This window comes from Carex rostrata, chromosome 13 (genome assembly GCF_964058835.1).
Source record: "Carex rostrata chromosome 13, lpCarRost1.2, whole genome shotgun sequence".
Taxonomy (NCBI): domain Eukaryota; kingdom Viridiplantae; phylum Streptophyta; class Magnoliopsida; order Poales; family Cyperaceae; genus Carex; species Carex rostrata.
This window is the reverse complement of record NC_135930.1, coordinates 8,302,942-8,322,061: the sequence shown is the minus strand read 5'-3', so window position 1 is coordinate 8,322,061 and position 19,120 is coordinate 8,302,942. Positions and strand designations below refer to the sequence as shown.

At 31.4% G+C, this 19,120-nt stretch overlaps 1 protein-coding gene across 1 annotated transcript; it reads left to right on the top strand.

The window, feature by feature from the left end:
- Positions 1-13,113: 13,113 nt before the first annotated feature.
- Positions 13,114-17,740, top strand: LOC144564502 (alpha/beta-Hydrolases superfamily protein). The gene is made up of 10 exons (XM_078314099.1): positions 13,114-13,496; positions 13,617-13,753; positions 14,180-14,347; positions 14,977-15,213; positions 15,426-15,526; positions 15,607-15,679; positions 16,455-16,523; positions 16,620-16,733; positions 16,994-17,119; positions 17,296-17,740. Exons 1-10 carry the CDS (start codon positions 13,247-13,249, stop codon positions 17,488-17,490), a joined length of 1,470 nt encoding a protein of 489 aa, XP_078170225.1. The 5' UTR covers positions 13,114-13,246; the 3' UTR covers positions 17,491-17,740.
- Positions 17,741-19,120: the final 1,380 nt, after the last annotated feature.

The window sequence follows — 19,120 nt, the reverse complement described above, 5'->3', positions numbered from 1 at the left end:
GGTTTCAAATATCTTTATTTTTATAAAATAAAGTCTCTATTATGCTTCTATTTTTTAATTATCTACTAACAAAAATTTTAAAATTTATATATTAAAATAAAACGGTTAGATGTAATATATATTATTTTATGAACATGCACATAGAAAATTATCATCTTTAAATTGTGATTTTATATGAATTAATAAGTTGAAAAATCAATGTCCATAATTTACTATATCGGCATATTTTTGCAAGCTATGATACCAATTAAAATAAAATCGAAATGTTGTGATATTTTACATGTGTCTAGAGAAAATTATAATATATATATATATATATATATATATATATATAGGACGTGGCTACGGTGCTACGGGTAGCTAAGAGGCCTCCGTGCTACGGCTCGGATTTCGAGTTTTCAAAATCCTAACGGTCGATCCGAACCGTTCATCTTGTTCTCCATATTAATATGTGCTTGGAGACCAAATTTTACATTTTTCTGAATTTTTTTACTATTTATTAAGCCACTTTGAAAACCCCTGATCCAACGGTGGCTTAACCCAACAGTAAAACCAGAAACTACCGTTGGATCAGCGGTTTTCAAAGTGGCTTAATAAATAGTAAAAAAATTCAGAAAAATGTAAAATTTGGTCTCCAAGCACATATTAATATGGAGAACAAGATGAATGGTTCGGATCGACCGTTAGGATTTTGAAAACTCGAAATCCGAGCCGTAGCACGGAGGCCTCTTAGCTACCCGTAGCATATTAGCCAAAACCTATATATATATATATATATATAGAGTACGGCTAACGCGCTTCCTCTAGCATATGGGCCGAAATGCTTCCGGTGGAAATTTAAAATTTCAAAATCCGAAAAGTCGATCTGAACCGTTCATCTTCTTCTCCATATTAATATCTGCTTGGAGACCAAATTTTACATTTTTCTGAAATTTTTTACTATTTATTAAGCCATTTTGAAAATCGCTGATCCAACGGTAGCTTCTGATTTTTACTGTTTGGTAAGCCACCGTTGGATCAGCGATTTTCAAAATGGCTTAATAAATAGTAAAAAACTTTCAGAAAAATGTAAAATTTGGTCTCCAAGCAGATATTAATATGGAGAAGAAGATGAACGGTTCAGATCGACTTTTTGGATTTTGAAATTTCAAATTTCCACCGGAAGCATTTCGGCCCATATGCTAGAGGAAGCACGTTAGCAGTACTCTATATATATATATATATATATATATATATATATATCATATCTAACATTTTTATTTACAGATTTATCTTTTAAATTATTGTAGTTCGGAAAATAAATACACGATGAATCACACAAAAAAATGAGACATTTAAAGTCCTCTTGATGAGGCTACAACAAAGAAATGAGTCATGAATTTGACTAGGCCAAGAGAATAAGTTAGATATTAAAAATGATAATTTTTTACAGTTTACTTAAAGATATTTAATATTATATTCTTTTATTAAATTTTAAATTTTCGTATTTTGTACCAATAGATAATGAAAAACCAGTAGGAGTGAAACAAACATTTATTTAATATTTACCGATTTTTTTATTAGAATATCATCACTTTAACCGTCACAACACTTATTTAGTATATTAAACAACAAATATATTAACTTATAATTTTTTTCTGATTCATAAAACAACAATCTTTGGTCTCTCCTTATCGTAAAATTCCAGCGCTATCAGGGATAATGATCCCCACACAACTTGTTACAAGAAAGGGACAATCGATGTTTCAAGTTTTAACCTTCGAATATATTATGTAGAATAGAATGCATTAAAAAATTAAAGTAACCTTTCATAGAGCACTAAAGCCACACATGCATCTATCAAGCAATAGGATTAATGGGAAAACCCAGTTAATGATTAACGGGTAAGTATTTAACAGAGCAGTTTCTGGCTTTGTGCAATGCACGGAGCCACGGACTACATGAGTACATGTGGTTTATGTGCTGCATAAAGCCAAAACAGCTCTGTTAAAGAGAACTGATGAGTTGCCCACTTGCCATGTGAATTGCTAGCTGGATTTGGACTATTCATTTCAGCAAAGAATACAAAAAATTGACCAAGCCGCCGTATACTTGCATTTAGGGGTGTAAACGGGTTGGATATTATCCGACCGTATCTGACTCCGTATCCAAAAATTTAATACGGATATCTGATACCTAAATATCCGTGCAGATACGGATACGGATACGGATACGGATATGGTTTTGAATTTTAATTATTCATATCTGAATAGTAGATATATATTATATAATTTAATATAAATTATGAAAAAAATTATGTTATTCACTATTATAAAAAGCGGATATCCGTATCCGTATCCGTATCCGTATCCGGTTAATATCCGATCCGTATCTGTATCCGTCTAATATCCGATCTGTATCTGTATCCGGAAATAAAAACGAATACGGATATAGTTTTACCACTATTCGATCCGTATCCGATCCGTTTGCACCCCTACTTGCATTGACAAATTCACTGTATAGTGGTTTCAATAATAAGAAAATAATTTTTAATTTCTAGATCGGAAATTGAAATGTACTCCATATGTAGATCATATAAATAAATAAATAATAATTGATAGAGATTAAGGTTCTAAATAGCGATTATCGCGTCATAGCGGAAAGGCTTAAAAAAAACTATTGCGAATAGCGTAGCTATAACGAAAGCTATCCTACATAATATTTTTTTGTTTAAAAAGATATATTTTATATTTGTACTAATTATTAATATTATCTAAAGTCACATAGAGTAATAAGTAACACAAAATTGATGAAGGAATTATAATATTCATATCGAACCAATATAAAGTCCAAATTACTGTTCAAAATATATCTAATAATATTATAAACTATTCATCTTTTTCCATTCAAAATAACATAAGTATCATGGCATAAATTATATATTCTTTCTATTAAAAAAAGAGGAGGGCTCAAATGCCTCCATGTTTTTGTGCCTCCATCATGCCTCCATCTCTCTCTATCATTTTCAAAGTTTAAACAGTCGATCCGAACCGCTCAACCTAACCTCCATACTAAAATATGTTTGGAGACCAAATTTTATATTTTTAGAAATTTTTTTACTATTTTTTTAGATAGGTACAAAAATACTGTTTTTAGATGGTTCAGATTTACTGATTTTGTATCTATCTAAAAAAATAGTAAAAAAATTTCTAAAAATATAAAATTTGGTGTCCAAACATATTTTAGTATGGAGGTTAGGTTGAACGGTTCGGATCGACTGTTTGAACTTTGAAAATGATGGAGAGAGATGGAGGCATGATGGAGGCACAAAAACATGGAGGCATTTGAACCCTCCTCTTAAAAAAATATAGGCATCATAGAATAAACTATCTATTTTTTTTATTTAAAAGCAAAATCAATTTAGACCTTGAAAAAATTAATCGTTAAAATCAATTCTCAGTTTGGACCTTAAAATAAAGCCTATGTAGCATAGCATGTAGTGCAAATAGCGGACCGCTATTACCGCTATAGCGGTCGTAGCTGAAATAGCGCACTTTTATCCCATAGCTTAGCATTCAAGGTCCGAAAATACTATAGCGTACTATTTAATTAGAACACTAATAGAGATTATATTAATTATCGCATGACTTGAATATTTTTAACGATGAAGAAGACATGCATATCCCTCACCACAGTATGCATACCGGACAATTGATTTGAAATTAAAATAACTATATATGTTTAACGAAATTTGATGAATATTAAATGATACTAGACGTGTGTAATTTAATACACATTCAAACTAACAGCATGCATACAATATTTTCCCCTATTTTTAAAATATTTATATGTTTCAGGTTAATATTTTTTTAATCAGTCTTAACCAATTTTTAAAAGTTGTTTAACAACATTTAACATCAAGGTGTAATTTAACGGTTTCATCATTTTAAACGCTTTTTAAATCTCATTATTTAACGGCGTGTGTGTTTAGAAAATATAAATGTTAAGGAGTTCATGGAATGGTTCAACGGTTTAATATGGAAATTTTAGTAGAAGTAGGGTGTTCTTAAGCTCATAGAAGGATTGGTGAACTTAATTTTAAAATCTATCAAAATAATTTTAAACGACGAATCTCAATTGTTGAAACCGATCTGTTTCACGAATCATGCGTTTACACGTTAAATATAAATTAATACAAAGTCAAACGGTAAGAAAAAAAGGTTTATAAATTAATTTTAATACATTTATTTTTCAGTTTTTTTGTTGCTTGAGGTTTGGCTTTGTACTAAATTAATCTGAAATTTATAAATTCAACATGTAAATGCATAATTCATGAAGTAGATTGGTTTAAAGTTTTTTCTTTTTTTTTGAAATATTGGCTGACCAAAAAACAATTTAAAATAATTTTGATAAATTTTAGAATTAACCTCTATCGCCATGATGAGCTTAAAGAACATCTTATTTCTGCTCTGGATTTTAAATGTATTTGATAAAAAACTTAGTCTTCGCTCTAATTTTTAACCGCAACATGTTGTCATGGGGCCGGAGTTGTCTCGTTTTCAAACTTGACAATGACATTTTTTTTCTTTATTTATTTTGTCAGTTTCTTCGTTTCATTCCTGTCCTGAGAATATAGAACATGAATTTAGTCTTTTTTGCTCGCTTTCATAAATTCTATGAGCTAATATTTGAACTTTCTACTTAATATTGTATCAGGCCTCACATTTAAATCCTTTTCTTCTTTCATAATTTTGTTCACGAATTTAAATGATATTAATTAAACTTGTTTTAAATTTAATTTATCTCATTATTGGCGTTGCTACACATTATAATTGTTTGGCAACTACATATTATAACATGATTATCATGATCCTGAATAGTTGTGCTATTTCGTACAAAAGTTGTTGTCAAAGGAAAGAAAAATAGTATTTCAAATAGTGTTAGAATCTTGAGTTAGGCTAATATGACATTGGTGTTATTTGAAATTAAATAACACCAAATCTTAAACCCTTAGATCTGCTTTAAGATTCGTAATATCCGCTTTTACTGTTTAAGCATTTTATTTTGTACGAATCTTAAAGCAGATCTAAGGGTTTAAGATTTGGTGTTATTTAGTTTCAAATAACACCGATGTCATATTAGCCTAACTCTAGAATCTTTTGTCATTTCAAGACATGATTGGATAGTGGAAGAAAAAAGAGAGAAAAATAATAACTTCCTCACTCCCTGTGTTATTTTATTTTTTCGGAAAAATAATACATTAAATGCTATTTTTTTTTATACAAAAACAGCGAAACAGTAAACCTTATAAAATCCTCATAATATAAGAAAAACTATCACTAAGCAGGAGATTTGTCCTGGAACAAAGTTTTTTTCTTTTTTTTCTAAAAAGAATAATAACCTCACACGTTGCCCCCTCAATTATTGATAATTACAATAATAATCAAACCACCATATTTTTTTGACAAAAAATCGTGCTCTGAATATTAATTAAAAAAACTCGTAATAAATTTTTCCATCCAAACTTTTTTTTTTCCAATCTCTTTGCAATTAAGAGTTGATTATTTCCAGAACAGCAAAGCACTAAGGATTGTAACATGATGCTCCGTTTTCTTTTCATTTCATATTTTAACATTTTAGAACCTTGATTTAGGTTAACTTCGAATGTGTCAGAATTTCTCTCTTAAGAATTTCTATACCATAAAAAAGAGGCCCACATAAAGTTTCATATTTTCGAACAAATTTGAAAAGCATTATTTGATAAAAGGAGAATTCTGCAGTAAAATGTGTGTGCTAGAAAGATTTAAGAACATTAACCTTCGTCTCATGTTAATTTTTTGAATCGTCTCCGTACGACTGGGGACCATTAAACATGGGGGGACCGCTCAATCATTAATGAGCGTTTAAAAAACTGTTAGTATTTAACTTGAAGCATCAAAGTATTTAACTTGAATTTGTCAGGTATTAAACCCTATGCAATGATCTCTATTTATGAGAGAATAAATCAATCAATTAATTGTCCCCGCACAAAATTTCTTTTTTTTTTTGAATCGTCACCGCACAACTGGAGACCATTAAATAAACAATTCACTCACCCAATTATAAATACTCTGAGACATAATGATAAATATTTTATGTTACATGGGTAAAATACTTTACATTATATAGATAAATACTTCTCAGGCATACTTGCAACTTTCAGTAAAACATCAATGATAAATACTCTCATGCATAATAATAAATACTTTATGTTACATGAATAAATACTTTGTATTACATAGATAAATACTTCTCAGACATAATTGCAACTTACAGTAAAACATTAATGATAAATATTCTATGTTACAAGGGTAAATACTTCTCAGAAATAATGATAAATATTTTTTTGAACATCAATTAACAGATAAGCATTTATTAACGGGGATTGTTATTAGATAACGGTATAATTAATGCGGAGATTGTTTTTAAAGGAATAATTAATGCAGAAATTGTTATTAGAGGAAGACATAATTAATGCGGGAATTGATATTAAATGACAGTCTAATTTAATACGGGAATAAAATGAAACTTTTAGCGAAATTAGTGGGGGGATATATGACAGTTAAGGAAGAGAGAGTGCGGGAAAAATGAGGGGATGAGAGTGGAGAGTTTCATATAATTAGTCATAAAGCAATATACCCCGTGCCATTATTTACAGGACAATTATGAAATAAGGCGGCCTAGAGAGCTGTACAACTCACAGATTTCATTAAGGAACCTTTAATCATGGGAGCATCAGATCAAATAAGGAGCCATTATAAATCCTTTTACCAAACATCATCAGATCAAATTTAATTTAATGTCCATCGAAACGTGCCATTTTTCAAATTGCATCGGCAACATTAATTACTAAATGTTGTGAACCGACACAATGACATTTAGATCATAGAATAACTTGATTTAGAGTTTAAAAAAATTGAAGGGATGCTCCCATGATCACACCGTAACATACTAAAGTTAGAATAACACATCAGATTAATTATTGAATTATCTTAAATATTTTGTACACCCATCTATTAAAAATCATGTGCATACTATCAAAAGGGAAATTTAGATATATGCCCATCATAAATATATAATTTAGATATTTCTCCAATATTCAATTTAAATATTAATTATTTCTACGTTTAAATTCAACTTTTTAGTTTTTACTCATATACCCAACTATTAAATTAATCAATAAAAAAATACAGTTTAAGAAAAATAAAAAGTTCAATGGACAATTATGTCCCCTATTAAAAAAATTGTGTTGATGATCACAACAGGGCTAAACTTTCAAGTTATGGAGTAAAAAATACAGTTTAATAAAAATAAAAAGTTCAGTGGACAATTATGTCCCCTATTAAAAAGATTGTGTTGATGATCACGACAGAGCTAAACTTTCAAGTTACGGAGATCAAATATAAATGGATGTCAGTCATAAAAAAATTTCATACTGCGAATGTGAATCAATTTAACAATATTCATAACATTTTACTCTACATTATACAAAAAATCGTATACAAGTACAAAAATTCAAAGTAAATTACTCTACCTCTCCATGCAGATGAACTTACTCCACATGTAGGACCCACTTTCATAGACAAATATATATTACCCAATATCTTACTCTACTCTAGATAGATTGATTTAAGTAATGATTCATACAACTAAATAAGATATAAAATATAAATAGTATCATACAATAAGTAATTTTATTCTCATTAACTTTACTTCACAATCAAACATGACCTTAATTTGTTCAAAACTCCCTTCCGCCATTGGTATCTATCTATTTTAATATATATCAGTAGGACTGTGATTAGTGCTTTTATTACTCTATGATTATACACTGTATGAGCATGGAGAATATTCTTTCCTTCAATAATTGGTCACATTAGGGGTGTCAATAGACACAGTCCGAATCGGATAAAGGCATTTTCATACCCAAACCTATTAAAATTGACTTTATTCATACTCTACTCCATACCCATTAAAAATTAACCTCATTCTATCCTATCCTTATCTGTTAATATTATCGGATAACGAAACGGTATCGGTAGAGGTGTACAACGGGCGGGTCGATGATATTTTATTAAAATTTGAATCCAACCCGATTACACCGGGTTAAAAAAATTCTTTACTTGACCCACCCATAATCCAACCCAACCCATCTACTTTTTTATATACGGGTTATGCGGGTTAGACGGGTTAAACGGGTTATAATTTTGATCGAAAATCTATTATATATCTTTTTACTATTTTTATTAAAACTAGGTACAAATAAAAGTGACAAACATAAATAAAATAGAAATAATTTAGCATATAACATCCATAAAAATAAAAATAAACATATCCAAAATGTAATATTCTAAAAAAAAAGTCAATGACATATAACAATCGCATATAAAATCCATGAAATAAAAAAAAAACATAACAATTCACAATTTTACATTGTGTTTTAGTCTTGCTGATGTAGAAATGTAGAAACAAAATGTAAAATTGCTAATGAAATAGTATAGCTAGGACATACAATTTTTTTTTTATGATGGAATAGTATATCATATTTATAGAACAAAATGTAGAAACGTAGATTTGTGACCGGGTCCGGGTATAAACGGGTTACTAAGAGAAAATTCATGACCCGACCCAATAACATCTCAACCCGGTAATATACGGGTTGGGTCGTACGGGTCAGACGGGTCAGGTGGGTCGACAGTATTTTTGTACACCCCTGGATATCGGGTGAATAACGGATAATATTAACATAACAATTAGTTTTATAATCTTTTACAAATTAAACATCAAAAACTCATTCGTTTCTCATATATATAATTGTATTTCTAATAAAAAAATAAATAAATGTGCAATCAATTCCAAATAAATTGTTTTTAATAAAGGAAGAAAATTTAAAAACACGAATATATATATGTAGGTGGGTTGGAAATTGAATTAAATATATATTTAGATTTTATAATTACCCTTAGGATAACGAATACGAAATAGTCATTATTTATATCCTTACCTATTTGGTTAACGAATTTTTTTTTTTTATCCATACTCATTCCCAATAAGCTAACGAAAAAAAAAATCTTACCTATACCCGCTTTATCAAATACGATACTGATCGGATAAAAGACTAAAAATGTACCACTGACACCCCTAGACCACATCTGCTTATGCACTTTTATTGATTAGTGTTTTTATGTACCCTAATTTAAATATCCGTACTGGTACGGATACTATTGATTAGCTATGTAGCTGAAACATTAATTACGGTACTCAGGAATTGGTTTTGGGGATTTTGATCTCAGCATGTAGATATAGTCATATAGATACATATTTACATACCAATAAAACATTGCTTTTAGTTTCTCACATTAATTTATTTAAACCCCTCATGACAACTTAATTTCTATATAATAATATGGCAATCATTATTAGTTTTCTTTTTCTTCTGATCAAAATAATGTTTTAATATGAGTTAAAAAAAATACAGCAGTCGTGAATAAAAATATCCTACGTACATATCATGAACGACAAAAGACAACAATCATGACTAAAGTCTCCATGACAAAATCTTTCTGAAAATAATGAGATGAACTATACGTTGAGTACTGCTATATGTTTGTCCGAATATTTATCTCGAGGAGTGATTCAATTACATTCTTTTTCGGTGACACCGAATTATACTCTTTATTTTCAAACTTTTCATATTTCAAACAGTCGATTCAAACCGTTCAACATAATAGATATGTTAAAATGTGCTTGCAGATCAAATTTTACATTTTTTTGGAACTTTTTTACTATTTATTAAGTATTTGCAAGGCAGAGAGAGACAAGCAGTGTATCAGAAGCAGAGTAAGTATTGTTGTCTTCATTTCTTTCTGTTATTGTCAATAATTTTAAATGCGGTTTTCATGTAATATGCGAAAAGCCAATGCATATTGCATATGCGGTATGCGGCCGCATAAGCGAATTTTTATATGAACTTATATATGTGAATTTTAAAATGAGAATTATATTTATACAAACAAGTATGTGGTAATGTGTGGTAATATGCAATATCATATAAACAAGTATGATATAATATGAGGTAGTATGTAATATCATACAAATAAGTATGTGGTAATATGTGATAATAATATGCGGTTAAATATACAGTAGTAATATACGGCCGCATATACAGAACTACATATATGAAATGCATAAGGATTTCTATGCGAAATCAAAATCTAATTGCATATACATATGCGGCCGCATAAATCGTATTTTACTACACTTGTTATTTACTTGTTATTGTGAATGTAAAGTATCGAAAAAATAAACGAGAAAAGAAATAAGGTGGAGAAGGAGGATATTATTTACAAAATAACACAAGTAATTATGCTAAATATATCTATGTTTGTCATCTTCAAGCGACACAATATTTTTGAAAACGGAGGTGAAACTGTCAATTCAACCTTTTATTATTATTAAATAATACTTTTAAGTGATAAAATCAATAGATGGAGACACTGCATTGAGTTTAGATGGAAAAATACCTAAATTTAAATTAATTTTAATGAAAAATTATCTAAATCATATATTTATAATGGGTATATATCTAAAGAGTACGGCTAACGCGCTTCCTCTAGCATATGGGCCGAAATGCTTCCGGTGGAAAGTTAAAATTTCAAAATCCAAAAAGTCAATCTGAACCGTTCATCTTCTTCTCCATATTAATATCTGCTTGGAGACCAAATTTTATATTTTTCTGAAATTTTTTACTATTTATTAAGCCATTTTGAAAATCACTGATCCAACGGTGGCTTACCAAACAGTAAAAATCAGAAGCTACCGTTGGATCAGCGATTTTCAAAATGGCTTAATAAATAGTAAAAAATTTCAGAAAAATGTAAAATTTGGTCTCCAAGCAGATATTAATATGGAGAAGAAGATGAACGGTTCAGATCGACTTTTTGGATTTTGAAATTTCAACTTTCCACCGGAAGCATTTCGGCCCATATACTAGAGGAAGCGCGTTAGCCGTACTCTATATCTAAATTTTTTTTATCAAGAAATGTGAAATTTATATAAAATTTTAATATGCTAAAATAGATGAATCATATATTATTTGTACATAATCTCATCCCTTTCAACACATTAACTTGGTACACATAACTATTATGGTGCACATAGATATTCGTGGAAATACTTGAAAAAACAGCAGGAGGTGTCCGATGGACATTGGATGCAAATTGGCTCAATGTCTGTTAAGAACGGTTCGATTTGCTTCATAATTTATGTTCACCGCTTCAATTTATACATATCAAATACACACAAATCGTAAATTGGCCCAATGTCTATTAAGAACTGTTCAATTTACTTCATAATTTATGTTCACCGCTTCAATTTATACATATCAAATACACACAAATCGTAAATTTGTACATGTTCAGTAATAAAGCTTAGAGTGTTGTAGCTTAAAAATTTAAGCTGCACTAAGGAGGAGCTGTTTGAAAGACTTATACAATAAAGCATAAAGTGGGTGTCGATCGGCAACCCCTCCTTAAACCTTCTCAGACTTTCTTTAGACTCCTTAAAAGTTTAATCCATCCGAATAACCTCACCTTAGTGAGGATTAACTTTTGCTCCTTTGACCCAAATCTCTAAGCTTAAGCTCCTCTTGCTCCAATTCTTAAGGCATCATTTCTCTTGGATTAAACTTTCTTAGCATCTTTTTTGTCTACTTATCACTTTTCTCTTAATCCGATTCTACCGAACAAGTACTCTTTAGCTCCACTTAAAATTTAATTCCTCATGTAGTGTCGAACAACTTGAAAGAGAGACTGTGCCATAAAGAAGGGTTTTTATCAGCTTAAAATTTTGCTCTAAATTTAAAAAAAAAAAATGTTTTAAGTTTGTCTAAAGCAAAGCTGTTCAACCAGCTTAAGCAATTAAGGAGTTCTAAAAAGACTAAAGTTTTGCAACCGACGTCGTTGATATGGTATGTACCTGTGCAGTCAACTTGTTACAGTAGTATTTTACAAGTGTAGGTTGAAGGACAGAAGACGTGGGAACATCAACGGCCCTTTATAATTTTCCTAATGTTAGGACTTTCCAATTGAAATTTTTTATTGATAGAAATTAATAAAAAAGTTGAAAGAGAAATAGAAAGAGTACATGAATTGTAATATTGATAGAAAGATCGGTATAAATTTTACCGATCTTAAAATTTAAAAGAGTTTAGATCGGTAAGAGTTTTACCGATCTAAACATTCAAACATTTTAATATAAAATGATTGCTTCTATCTGTAAGAATCTCTTTTGTAGCCGATTTTATATTAAAATAATATTATATACATTCAAACATTGACCGGTAAGAATCTCTTTTGTTATATTAAAATATTGTTTGTATCGGTAAACAAATTACCTATCAAAACCTTCAACCAATCATTTCATTTTGAGAACTTTCAAAATGTACATATGGACCAATGCATGGCATGCATTGACATCACATGAATAAAGACTTTCACCATGGACCAATTACCGATGGGTACAAAATATTTCAATGTTTAGATCGGTAAAACTCTTACCGATCTAAACTCTTTTAAATTTTAGGATCGGTAAAATTTATACCGATCTTTCTATCAATATTACAATTCATGTACTCTTTCTATTTCTCTTTCAACTTTTTTATTAATTTCTATCAATAAAAAATTTCCCTTTCCAATAAGCTATTCTTACTCGGAGTTCATATCCTCTGAGGTAACAAAATATTTCTGTTTAGATCTGGACCGTCCGATCAAAATTTGAACCAATCTGATTAAAAAATGTACAACTTTATTCGTACGGTTTCATATGGAGCGGTGCGGATCTAGACATAAATATTATGTTAGCTTAGGTGATATAATTCTCTCATTCGAACGACGAACTTGGGTCCATCAGTCGATTATTCTACTGTCAGATGTCTAATCGGACGGCGTAGCTGGCGGGCAATCTTCTCCAATATACTTCCAGAAATTGAGAGGAGGCTTTTGGATACAGATATCGAAAGATCTAATTTGACTTTATACAGCGCACTAACTATATACTTTCTCATTTTTTTTCTTAATAATGGTGCGCTGCATGAAGTTAAGGAAGCTTCGTCAATATTTTTAGCCGATTTTTTTTTTTCACTTCCCCCTTCAATCATTGTCAGTCTACCAGTCGGTTACGTGGCAGGTTCTGATTGGAACCAGTACTCTCTGCTTCCTGCACCGACCCCATGCGCGCTCTTTTAGTGACCTCCTTCAATCCATTTCTTCGCCTTGCTCGCCCCCTCACCGCGAAGCACCGCACCATTAGTTCGAGCGCCGTAATGTCATCGACCGACGCTCCATTCTCGGATCTGCACACCACTGGTGAGTGGTACTCCGTGCCCGACCTCAGGCTCCGAGAACATCGCTTCATAGTTCCCTTAGATTACACTGCGAGAGAGGATACGATCACCGTTTTTGCGCGAGAGGTTGTGGGAGGTAATTTCGCATTTGACCCATAATTTTTTTATTATAATTACTTCGATAGTCTGTAGACATTACATTCCAATCTCTTTATATAAGCGTAATTCCAGCTGAAAATTATGTGTTGTTTTATAGTTGGAAAGGAGGAGCTTGGATTGCCGTATTTGCTTTTTTTGCAAGGTGGACCTGGATTTGAAAGTCCACGGCCAGTAGAAGCCAGTGGATGGTTAAAGAAAGCTTGTGAAGGATATCGTGTTATTTTACTTGATCAGGTACATGTTATCTTGTATCTGGTCTTAATTTAATTTTTAAATCTTTGATGGAGCTTGGTTTGTCGCATAGATACAAGAAGTTTAATACGCAATCTGACCCCGTAATTTCTTGCAAGTTTCTACATTCTTTTGTTTGGTTTTATTATTGTAAATTATGCAATTACAGTAGACTGTCATGTCAAATTGAATCAAGGAATTTTGTAAATATTTTTCTTCTATTTAATGAAATATTAGTAGGCAATTGCATGCTACTACATAAAAAAAGCAAATCGGATCAAGGAATGCTCGATTGGACTACTCACATCAATGTGTAATTAAGGATTAAGTGGGCCACAGCGCAAAATTGGATAGCATTTTTAAATTGTTTGTTTTCATGAATTATCTACTAATTTGTGTACTTATATATCATTTATCTCTGTCAATTAGAGAGGAACGGGTTTGTCAACTCCTTTGACAGTATCATCCCTATCCCAATTTGAAACTTCATCAAAGACAGTGAAGTACCTTAAGCATTTTCGTGCCGACAACATTGTCAGAGATGCAGAGTTTATTCGTGAGTGTTTGGATGCCTGGCCTTGGACTGTGCTGGGGCAAGTATGGCCTCTCTCTTTTTACATGTTGGTTTAATTTTTTTTTTAATTTCTTTTGCTGTCTGAGATTTATGTGCCATTTTGGTCAATTCCTGTACAACTAAACAATAAGCATCAGAAGAAATTATAAGCCCGGTACTTTTCCTAGGAGAACTGCACTGATAAGGTTTGGTGCCAGCCTGTACCTGCTGAGTTTATGATCACCAGCCTGTCAGCTTTTACTGGTACTACTGCTGAAATCTAACAGTTTTTAGAAGGGTCCAAAGAAAAAAAAATCACACAAGGGGACACCAATATAACAGGAAAAACAAAATCATTCATATTTACACGAGTAGTTTTTGCTTAATCCCGTGCATTCCTCCGGTATAGAACATTGCTAAAAGAAGACCCTTAATTCTTCAGGAAACTTAATATCAGTTTTTGCTAAGAATCAGAAGGTTTAAACTTTGGTGCGGGAATCATCGTTATGTAGTTTCCTTTTAGTGTCAACTCACTATTTCAGTTCACAAGAAAGTTGTAACAGATTGGTTTTACTGTTTTCTAATTTTTTTTTTCTTACAGTTTGTGGTGTGCATATATTGATGAATAATTTACAATTATGTATTTTTTTCTCTGGTTACATTTCCTTATTAGAGCTATGGTGGGTTTTGCGCTGTTACCTATTTAAGCTTCTTCCCACAAGGCCTGAAGCATGTCCTTTTAACCGGAGGGTTACCACCAATAGGAAATGGGTGCACTGCAGACTCAGTATATAGAGCTTGTTTTGAACAAGTGTTGAGCCAGAATGAGAAGTACTACAAGCGGTTTCCTGAAGATATTGAAATTGTTCATGGATTGGTTAAATATCTGAGTGAAGTTGAAGGTGGAGGGGTTAGTTCTTCCATATTTTTAATAATGTCGAAACCACATAGTTAAACTGCTAGTCTGCAATAGCTTTTTTTTTTTTTATATTTGTAAATTGTCATGACAAGTTCACATGTAAAACCATTTATTGCACTGTACCATTCATGTTATAATAATAATGATAAATGATGAATATATGTAATAAGTTTTTAAAATAGTATCTTTCTCCTTTCCTATAGGTGCCTCTTCCATCAGGAGGGATTTTGTCACCTAAAGGGTTGCAATGCCTTGGACTGGTTGGCCTAGGTTCAGGTGGTGGGTTTGAAAGACTTCATTATATGTAAGAGACAAAATACTTATTTACCTGTCTACTTTTTTATTTCTACCAATTCTTATATTTTAGGGGTGAATCCATGACAGGCTTGAGCGGATATGGGATCCTATTCTTGTGCCAGGTGCAAAGAAGAAAATAAGTTTCTCTTTCTTGAAAGCTGTAAGACTTCTTGTTTGCTTTTTGCTTTTTTAGTTGGCACTATGGTCAACTTTGATTCAGTTCTTGAAATGTTGAGTAGTTAAGGAAAAGATAACTATAAGTGCAAATTATTTGTAGTTTTGAACTTCAATTAAGTCCCCAAAAATTTGTGAAATTAATTAAACTGTTCTGACTAATAGAAAATAGTGTCCCAATAACAACATTGTCCTGCCACAATATTTGTAGCAAGATGGCTGACATATATGAGGATAGTTTGATAGAAAAAGAAGAGAGTCTATGGTACTATGCATATTACGATTTGTTACCGTGCTACGGCTCTATATTCGAGTTTTCAAATCCTAACGGTCGATCCGAACCGTTCATCTTGTTCTCCATATTAATATGTGTTTGGAGACCAAATTTTACATTTTTTGAAATTTTTTTACTATTTTTTTAGATTTATTGAAAATCACTGTTTTTGGATGGTCCAGAATTTTCAGATCAAGTGATTTTCTAAATATCTAAAAAAATAGTAAATTTTTTTCAAAAAATGTAAAATTTGGTCTCCAAACACATATTAACATGGAGAACAATATGAACGGTTCGGATCAACCGTTAGGATTTGAAAACTCGAATATAGAGCCGTAGCACAGTAACAACCCGTGATATGCATAGTACCATAGACTCACTCGAAAAAGAAACTTTGGTGATGTCAGGGACTATATTTTAAATAAAAAAAAATACTTAAGCCTCCGATTTGTCCTCACAGATATCTTACATTCTACTTCTTTTGTAGTTTGAGAGCTGGATGGAGTTCGATTCGAATCCTCTCTATGCTGTATTACATGAATCCATATACTGCCAGGTGGCTGTTTTACCTTTTTTTTCTATAAAATTTAAACTTTAATATTATTTTTGTTTATATAAAAGCACATGATTTATGATATTTTTATTTCAAAAGGGTGCATCATCAAAGTGGTCAGCACATAAGGTTAGAAGTGAACCAAAATATGAGGGCTTGTTTGATCCTGTTAGAGCTGTGAAGGAAAACCGGCCTGTATACTTCACTGGAGAGGTAATAAGCAACATACTTTTGTTAAATTTCACTACGCGCTAGTTCAAAAGCTTTGTTTGATATATTTTCAGAAGGTACTAAGAAGGGTTTATTTTTGCAACGTGTACCCACCATTCTCCTGGACCAAACGGAAGCAATTGATTAAATGCAAGCATCTAAAATTGTTGGATCTTAGACTGAAATTTGAGAAATGTTGGATGTTATTTCCTCAAAAGCCCCACTAAGAACACACAGTTTTTTTATGTGAATATTAAATGCAGATGATATTTCCTTGGATGTTTGATGAAATTTATGCACTGCGACCATTGAAGGAAGTGGCTCATTTGTTACATGATGCAGAGGATTGGCCTCCTTTGTATGATATCGACTCCCTAAATTATAACCAGGTACTTTTAAGTGGTAAAATACCTAATTCTTGTTTTTATATGATTTCAATATTATCTCTGAATGGCTAAATGTCTTGTCCTTCTTTTTGCATGATTTTAATATTATGGTTTTGTTTCTTCTTTACCAGTAGATACTAGTGATCCTAATATTATTGGAAAATTTGTTTCCATCTCAGGTTCCAGTTGCAGCTGCAGTTTATTACGAGGACATGTATGTCAACTTCAAATTGGCAATGGAGACCGCCTCAAAAATATCTGGGATTAGGTTATGGGTGACTAACGAGTACATGCATTCTGGTCTTAGAGATAGTGGGTCCCATGTCTTTGATCAGTTAATGTCAATGCTTCATGGTAGGAAACCTCAGTTTTAGGATTCATTCTATTGATTTTAGCATGGTGGTTGCGACAACCGAATAAAAGTGATACAGAATGTGCAATTCGAGAGATGTTTCTGAAAATGAGGTTGTAAAGATTAATAACCTTATTTTACTCACTAAAGCTGCTAAAGTAGCTAATGGCGTTTAAGGGGATTGTGGCACAGTTGTAACACCTCAATTTTGTTGCTATACTTCCAGATCTTTTTATTATTAACATGATAGTCTTCTGATTGAAGGTGCTTAAGAGCCTTTTTTTTAGCAGTATCAGCACCAGTAGTCCAGTGCGTTTTGGTGCTGCTAGCATTATAAATCCAAGTTTCTTTAAATTGTTCATATATACCACCAAAAATCTTTTTATGTGATGTATTTATTAGTTCTGTAATATTTTAAAGATGTGACATCTGTGCTGTGCAGTGCTCGATTCTGGTCCGTTCTGATCCAGAGATTTTGTTCCGCTGTGTAGAAAGAGTTTGTTTGTACTGGAGGTTTTGTTTAATGGTTGAGTTTATTTGTGATTCTATAGCCTCTTTTATCTACCAATACCCCCCTTGCATCTAATTTAAAGTCTCTAATAGAAAGGAATTCTTAGAGCATCTCCGTCAACGCAATTGATTGGCAAATTGAGGCAAATTGAAAGTAGTTATTAATTGCAAAATAAATATATTTATGAAAGAGTAGTAATTACAAAATGTTTACTTTTTCCAATTTTCTCAAATGAAAGAGTTCAATATTTTTGAAAATAGAAATAACACTGCTAACAAAAACTTTGTAATTCCTTTTGCAAGCCATTAAAGATACTCTTAGAAAAGTTGTAAGTCATTGAGCATATTGACAGCCCAGAATATTGGCTAAATGAATACCTTCTTCCTTAGAATTGTTAAGAGGCCAACCTTGCTAGATATGCAGAAAAGGACCGTAAATTTGGTAGAATTGTTAAGACACCGCGGTCTCAAGAATCTCGAACTCTATGTTATAAAACTTGTTCTTGATAATTAGCTTTTGTCCAATCCTATACCATCATAGACGCTAACAATTTACAAATATATTCTTATGAATTGATTATATTTCTAATCTCTGTCCCTAAAGCTAAAAAAAAAAAAAAAAAAACCAAAGTTTTTGTGAGGACATTTTTATATCTTCACCTAGTGTAACGACATATGTGCTGTTGGACAGAATATTAAATTTTGAAGTAATTATCATAATAATTTATTATTTTGAACGTCTCCTTTTAAATATTCTATTTATTATGCACAATTTCTTCATTTGATTTTATTAAATGCATGGCTATAACTCAAATATATGGTAATATTACGGTCATCTTTAAGCACCATTTAATGCATTATAATTTACATAATCACCATTTTCGTGTTAGTTAATTAGGAAACTAAAAAAATATCACCAACATACATGTAAAGATAATCACATGTGAACAGAAGATTCGGTTAATCGGTTCCTTACTCTCATACCTCCACAAACAAAACAAAATTATTTTCTATATTATTATTATGTAGGATATTGATGGAGGGAACCAACTCCGTTGCTCTCCAAATAAGAGAGCAGGACTCTGTTATTCAATATTGAACCATTCATCTGTATTGAGATCCGTGCATGAAAAAATTAAACA